This window comes from Melospiza georgiana, chromosome 4 (assembly GCF_028018845.1).
Source record: "Melospiza georgiana isolate bMelGeo1 chromosome 4, bMelGeo1.pri, whole genome shotgun sequence".
NCBI lineage: Eukaryota > Metazoa > Chordata > Aves > Passeriformes > Passerellidae > Melospiza > Melospiza georgiana.
Window position 1 is genome coordinate 34,084,706 of NC_080433.1, and position 7,736 is coordinate 34,092,441.

General features: G+C 47.4%; 1 protein-coding gene across 1 annotated transcript; it reads right to left on the minus strand.

The window, feature by feature from the left end:
- Positions 1–2,831: 2,831 nt before the first annotated feature.
- LOC131082950 (retinoic acid-induced protein 3-like) lies at positions 2,832–5,585 on the minus strand. Its single transcript, XM_058023211.1, has 3 exons — positions 4,661–5,585; positions 3,622–3,665; positions 2,832–2,924 (listed from the first exon to the last, which is right to left on the minus strand). Exons 1-3 carry the CDS (start codon positions 5,583–5,585, stop codon positions 2,832–2,834), a joined length of 1,062 nt encoding a protein of 353 aa, XP_057879194.1.
- Positions 5,586–7,736: the final 2,151 nt, after the last annotated feature.

Here is a 7,736-nt window from a genome sequence, read left to right on the forward strand (position 1 = left end):
AGTCTCTCCTGAGGTGTGAGAAGCCTGCAGCACAGCAGCACCCCTTACCCGGCAGTGCAAAGTTCCACAGAAACTCATGTTTATTTTGGCATCTCAATGAGCTCTCACACAAAGCTGCCTTAGTATCAAACAAGTGCAAAATAACTCTGGGCAGATTAGTATTTGTGTCATTACAGAGGTTTAAAAAATTACTCTAAAAGGGACTCTTAAATCCAGGGAAGGGGATTTCGCTTCTCTGCCAAGCAGCATGCACAGTAACAACCAAATAATCAAGAAAATCACCATGCCCTGAATCAATGGAAGTGCATAGGATGTCTCTCATCCCTCCCAGTTCTGCTGCCTCTGGGGCCAAGGCACATTGGGAGGCACTTTCTGGTCTGTGGCAGTTAGTGAAGGAGTTGGCAAGTGTCTGGGATATGGAAAACAGATGGTAAGAGCACACTGCACTCCTGTTTCTCCTGATAGCCTGCTCCTTTGCTCCACCAGACTGCACTGAAGCAGAGGAGCTGCCTCTCTTTCAACACATTTTTGAATCATCCCGAGACATACTACAGTTTACAATGACACCACATCTGCTTGAAAAGCTAATTTCTTGAAAGTTAGGTATTGTTTCAAGCACATCTCTCCTACCTTCAGTCTACAAATCAACTAGTTTCATCAGGACTTCACAAACTCTTTTCCCAGCCTGCTCTCCAATATTATATTAGCATCCTTGAGTTTTCTCCCTCATCCTGTGTTACACCTGTAGACTGTGTAGGCAGAAGAAAGGAGGGATGGTTAGCATCATTTCCACCTCAAATTTACTGGAAAAAGGCAAGTTATCCTGTGATACATTTCAAAATCAATCCTTAGGAGGGATCTGTCTCATGCCAGGGGATTCAGAAGCCTCAGATGTCCTTGTGCTGCCCTTCAGTGCTGGTGGGCAGAGTGGGGAAGACCCAGGCTGCCTGATTCACTGTGCCTGAGGAAGGGGTTTGCTTGCCAAGCACAAGGGTATGTGGTAGCATAACACACCATGTAGAATCTCATTAGATAGTATTCTCTAAAAAGGGAAATTACAGCCTCACAGTATCAGGAGGTTTAAAAATTATTATCATCTGCACTGATATGATTTTGCTTTGATATTGTTTCTACTTTCAAACAAAAATATGACATGTATTCAGAAAGACATCTTTTTACAAACTGAATTACACACCTACAAGCTCCTTTCCTATTCTTGATCATGCAAGTAGCCAACAAGGAGTATTGACACAGCAGACACAGACATGCACAGTGATGAAAAGTTCACATCTTTCCTCTGGCATTTGCTTGCTGTGGCTTGGATTTGTATTTCCTCATTTCTTAAGCACTCCTAACATTAAATCAACTTTATTCAAGAAAAGTAGCATGGAGAAGCTACTAACCCTTCCTCTGCACCCTCAAGCAGCTGATCTTTGGGCCACAATGACAGCTTCAAAGCAGCACCTCTCTGCCATTTTCCCCTAAGTGCAACCTCCCAGAGCTGGCCCACTCCAACCCATGGAGAGTTACTGCTGTCACCCCACCAGCCCTGACAGGAATCACACTCCCAAGGAAGAGCAGCAGTTTCTCATAGACAGGCTGTTTGGGTTTTTATTAATTAAACAGTCCACATACAAAGTACTAAATAAATATACAGCTGTGTCAGACGCCAGTGTACCACACACACCCACTTGGAGAGCTCTCTGTACTTACAGATGAAATACCATGGAAAGCTATTTATCAAATGCAAAGCAGGTTACAGAATGATTCAACTCTGCAGACTCATTGCTCATCACCAGGGTGCAGTCCACACACCACACACACACACACACACACACACACACACACACACACACACACACTTTTGCTCACTCATGCTGGGAAGAAGGGTGTCTGCCCTCTGTAACCTGGCTGCTTGGGAAATGTTTGTGTAAATGCCACAGACACGCTCAGGAAGAGGCTGAGATCCAGGGCTCACAGGATTATATCCCACCAGGTATTGCAAGGAGCCACATGGGAGAGGCTTTGTCTTTGGGGATCCACAGCCTGAAATGGCTGGGGTGGGGAGGGAGAATTTGCAGGGGGCAGGCACCTTGAGGAGCTCAAGGGCAGGAGCCAGAGCTGGAAAGGAAGCTTTAAGAACATGAATTAGAACATGTGTCAGGGTAAATTGGTGTAGATGATTTTATGCCTTTAAGATCTCTTCCCCAGCTCCAGCATGGCCCCTAGATGATGAGGAAGGTGCTGGAAGCAAATATGAAGATGAAAAATGGAGTATTCTTTTTCTCTCTCTGTCCCTTGCTCACTGATCTCTGGAGGACAGCCAGGCAGGGCTGGGAGTGGGCACAGAAGTAACAGGGGATAGATAAAGATGTCCTCAGCAGTGCCTGAGATGTCTGTGTGGGTACACAGGAGGAAGGAATGTGTAGGGCTGATGCTCCTGCTCCTTCCTCTTCTCCCATCAGATGAGGGGCGCAGGCGCCCTATGAGCTGATTAAAGCACGCCCTATCTGGGGCAGAGCCAGTCACAGACCCAGCTGATGATCTTCCTGCTTCTCTAGCATTCCTGCTGGAAACAGGCCAGAATGTTCTTCCATCAGAAGAGAGAAGCTCCATTCCATGGAGACAGAGTGAGCAGGGACAGGATGGCCAGGGTTGTGTCTGAAGAATAACAGGGAGCTACAAAGGTGCCTGTGTGGGGGAAAGAGGATCCCTCCTCTTTTCTGCTGGTGTGGGTTGACTCTTCTGCAGGATCATCTCCTTTGTCACCACGTGGCCCATTCCCTGTGCCTCTGCTGAGGGGCACTCAGTCTCTGCTCACTGTGGAGCTGCTACATGGGGCTCTTCCCACCAGTGTAGTCATGGTATGGGCTTGTCCGGGCCTTGGGGCGAGGGATGGAGAAATCACTCTGGGGTTCAATGGCCTGAAAAGGAAGCACAGAAGTCTTTACCTTTGAAAACTTGACAGAAGCAATAAAACAAGGCTTATTAAAAAAACCAAGGAAGGAAGGGAAAAACAGAGCTGAAGGTTTCCTGAGAATGTGACTAATAAGTCTGTGGAAGAGGATCCTGGCAGAACAAATTAGTGATGGAGACAGGTCATCAGAGGACATGTGGGAACATGATGTGAGCTCCTAGACCTGGCTAGGCTGTGGTCTGAAGGAGGACTGCTGCATGGATGGGTGGACACGCAGACTGCCTGCTCTGGATCTGCACTGCAACTTGCACTGTCTGCTGGTGGGAATACATTCAGGGCATGGGCTGAGGAACTAAGCACACTCTCCTAGGAAAGGGCACAGTCTACTGTAGGAACTGTGCTTGAAGAGAGGACTTCTTATGTAGTACCAAATCCCAAAGTACTGAAAATCATAACCTCTTTACACTGGGCCCCTCTTGCCTTCCCATGTCCCTGGACATGTCGTAGTTCTTTCTTTCTGTGCAGCCACAGGCACCTCCATGAACATGGCACAGAATTGGCTCCATGCAAAGCACAGGCCTGCCTTCACAGAGCCTGCTCTAGGCCCATCTGTCTTTGCCCCTTCTCCTTCCCTTCCTTCCAGCACCTGAAGAGTAGCCTGTAGCCTGCCTGTGGTGAAAGGGGTGACAGTGGCATGAACTTACCTTCATCTGAAAGTGAGAAGCGTACGGGGAGTAGTTGATGTTTCCTGTGTCACAAGACAAAGGCAGGGGAGAGTTAGTGCATTAGCATTACACAGGAGCTCAGAAATACCACATCAAGGGACATTCAGAGGATCTGTGGCTACATGAGCAGCTGCTTTTAGACTGGTCTAACTGTGCAGTGTGCAGTCAGGAATGGGCTAAAATCCCTAGGTGGAGGACATGAAATATTTCCTTCTGAAAGCAGGAATGAATGATATTGCAAATAACAGGACACAGGTGGCCTTGGAGTTTAGACATCTCCTGTTGCCTCACAATTACCGTCACCACCACCAGCCAAATCCCTCCCACTTGCATGCACAAGACCCCCTTCAGGGTATTCCCTGAGAGAGCAGAGCCCTTCTTGGCTATTCTCTCACAAACCTGGGGGTCTGACTCCAGGTGGAGGAACTGTGATACCAGGAGCAAATCCACACCCAGAGGAATCACATCTACTACCCACAGGTTTGGGAAACCTCAATTGATAGAAACACTTTGCTTTGCCCAAGTAGGCAAAAGATTCATACAGAAAAGAAATACCTCCTTGCCTCCTTTTTGGATGACGGATTCATTCTTACATGGATGCAGAAACCTGATCAGAACTGGAATAAATAACCTCCAAGGTATAACCTAGATAGGCCTGAAGAGCTGATACACCACTAAGGGACAAAAAAACCCTCCTGATTTTTAACATGGACTTCCCAGACACAGTAGGGTCATAAAGAGTTATATTTCAGCCCTGACATGCAGCCAGTCTCCTACTCAGTCACTGCTCCTACACATTGCTTCGCATTGGTCCTCACTCATTTCCCTCATGTTTGGAGATTAATTTGCATGGACATTTCCAAAGTTTCATCAGTCTGAAACTTTCTCCTAGCCTCTCATTAAGAATATCATATCATCTTCAAATCTTTTCTTGTAGCTCTCCCACCTCTCTTAGGTCATGAGTGGTGCTTGTGTGCTTAGGGCTGGGGGGGCAGTGGAGGCATCCACTTCACCATACCTTGCACAATTTCATCTTGGGTGTAGGCACGGTTGTCCACTCCAGTTGTCTGCTTTATGAACTTGGGTTGGCAGAAGTCATTTTCTGGAGGGTAGTCCTCTAGCTTCAGAGGAGCAGTGAGGAAACAAATTTCGGGGACAATATACATTATCAGGAAAATCCAGCCATTGGACACCAGAGCAATGGCCACAACAGGATCATCCCACATGTATTTTTCTAAAACCGTATTGCCTTTTATGAGCATAGTGATCCACACCACCCAAATGGCAATGGAGAACAGGATAGTGACAAAGATGTGTGCCCCATGCCTCTTCCAGCTTTTATATGGCCCACAGAATGTGAACATGGAAACCAAGAAGGTCAGAGCCATCAGGAAGAGCACGTAGATCAGAAGCATGACAAAGTCCTTGTTAGTATTCTCCCGATCCATTTTCAGGAAGTCTTCTCTCTGGTTTACAAACCTGGTGACCAAGTACTCGATGCTGATCACAACTTGTACCAGGGCAAAGGAAACAAGGAGGAGCAGCAGCACCCGCCAGGAGAAGGGCTTTCTTCCCCTCACTAGTTTGTTGAGGTTGCAGGCATGGGTGAGGAGGCACGAGAAGCAGAGGGCAAAGATGACCCCAAACAGGAAGAAGCGAGTGGGACGAGTCCTGTCATTGAGTTTAATGATGAAGGCAAAAGTGAGGCCAAAAACGCCGAGTGTGCCTAAAAGAAAGAAAAAATAGACGGAGATCATGTGCCGCTTGCTGTTGTCTTGCACTTTGCAGATGAGGAAGAAGAGCGAGCAGATGAGGAAAATGGTGATGAGGATGCCTGCTGCAGCCAGCGACTCCAGGACAATCCCCCAGGCCTTCTCTGTGTCACAGAGCAGGTGGTAGTCGGCACCGATGTTGCCGCAGCCCGGCGGAGGCGACGTTGTCATCTTCCTGCCTTCTTGAACAACCTCTCCAAAGCTGTAGAAAAAGAGAAAGCACAGGCTGTCAAGTCAACCATCTGGGAACTCTCAGTGATGAGGAAGGAGAGGCAGGACAGACCTCCATCCCCGTGGGCAAGGACACCACAGTGTTAAGGACATGGGGCAATGACAGCAGATCACCTCAGAGTTTGGCACTGGCTCTCCATCCAGGCAAACCAAGCCCCTCAGGAGGAGGCAATTCACCTTGCATGGCCTCTGCACTGTGCCTGATGTTGTGCAACGTTTTAGGAGTGTGAGGAGTGGGGAGAAGGTGAGGTACTGGAGAGGGCACTTGCTTGGTGCCCTGCAGTGCAGAGACTGAGCTGCTTTGTCATTTCTGTGATACAAGAGTAGCTGTAGTCATAACGCAATTAACATTCTTCTGACAAGTTCAAACAACATCAGTACCTTGTACCAGGGAGCTTCAGACATGAACAATGCAGAACAGGAAACTCATTGTTCTCTTTTACATTCATTTTCTCCCTTTTACATTCTCTGAGGCACTTTTGGCTTTGGTTTACCATTATGAATGAAGGGGGAACTTTAACACCTTTTGCCTTGCAGATAACTAATCCGGATGCCTTCAGCACAGCCCTTCCCACTCCAAATTCAACAGCAAATACAGGCCACCAACCACCAGCCCTGAACTCGTATCTCTCCTTCCTCACAGCAGTGCAGCAATAAGGAGTGTCTCAAAGACACTCTCCTCCCCAGGACACTGCCTTGCACTGAGGAGAGGCCTGACCTGTCACAGCCAGTGCTGCTCATGGTGTGAGAAGTTACCAAGTCACTGCGTGAGGAGTCCACAAGCCAACGATGCTGAGGTCCCTAACACACTCCTGCTGTCCCGTCTTAAGGACTTAAATGCTGCCTGAGCAAGCCTGTCTCCCAGGGGACAGGAGAGCTTAAGTGGCCTGTTTAGGGGAATTAAGTCCCCTACTTTCTTGGGAGCTTGAAGCATATGCAGAAACCACAGCACGGGGGCCTCTGGCACATCATAGCACCGAGGGAGTTTAGACCCCAGGGGCCAGGTACTGACTTCTAAATACTAAATTCCTCACTTAGGCCTGAATCTCTAAAATCCATCAAAAGAGGAGTTTAGATACAATATCACAATGAAACTTGAGCAACCAGTCCTTAATGGTGACCCACACTGGAAAAGCAGGGGTATCTAATAGAGAGAGAAAAAAAAATCAACCTCACAAAATGTAGACTTTAGTGCTTACTGTGCCATTTGCCTTAATCTTCCTGCTCCAGAACAACATACTGCACTCATGAAGTTGGTTCTCAAACCCTTCCAGCAGATTTCAGTGAGTGCAGATTGTGTTTTTAATAAATGGTTAGTTGATCAAACCAAGGGATGAACAAAGGGTGAAAATACCACTGACTCACTCCCAGCCCCACATATGCTTCAATGGACCTGCTTCTAACTGAATTGGAGAAATATTTTTCCAGCTTCTAACCTCACTGCGTAAAAGATGCGCAGCTCTTCAAAAGGCTGGCTACAATAAAATGCAAATTATTCAAATATGCAGGAACTTTGGACTCCCATGGAGAACATAGAATAAGTGGATAACACATGAAGGAATTTTCACAATCAAATACACAAAATTTTGGAGATTTCTGATCTCTTGCACAGATAGCTGGGTTATCTGGACAATTGTGAGTAATAAATGTCTGAAAATCTAGAGAGAAAATTCTAAAATTTTATCCACAGACATTTACTGTTGATTAGATTAGGTTATCTGCTCACAGCTGTGGCAGATACAGACCGGTGCTGGCTGTTGAGGCACGTGGAGAGCCCAGAGAACCAGCGTGAGTGACCTGATGACAGCACGGAGCACACCCATAGCTTTGGGTCCTGCAGCGCTGACTGCAAGCAGGGCTTGCCACAGCCAGAGGAACAAACGGGATGGAAATAACCTTCCTGACTTGGAGAACTGGGCCACTTGCAACCATTTGTACTGCCTTCTCATTTTTGCCAGCGTAGATGTCCTGCAAGGCGTGATGAGGCATGAAGAGCCTCTACCCCATCTCCTGGGTGATGTTGCTCCCCAGAAGCTAAATCTGCTCATCCAGCAGTGCCCAGGAATGCCAAGGGGCTCTGCAGTCCATGCA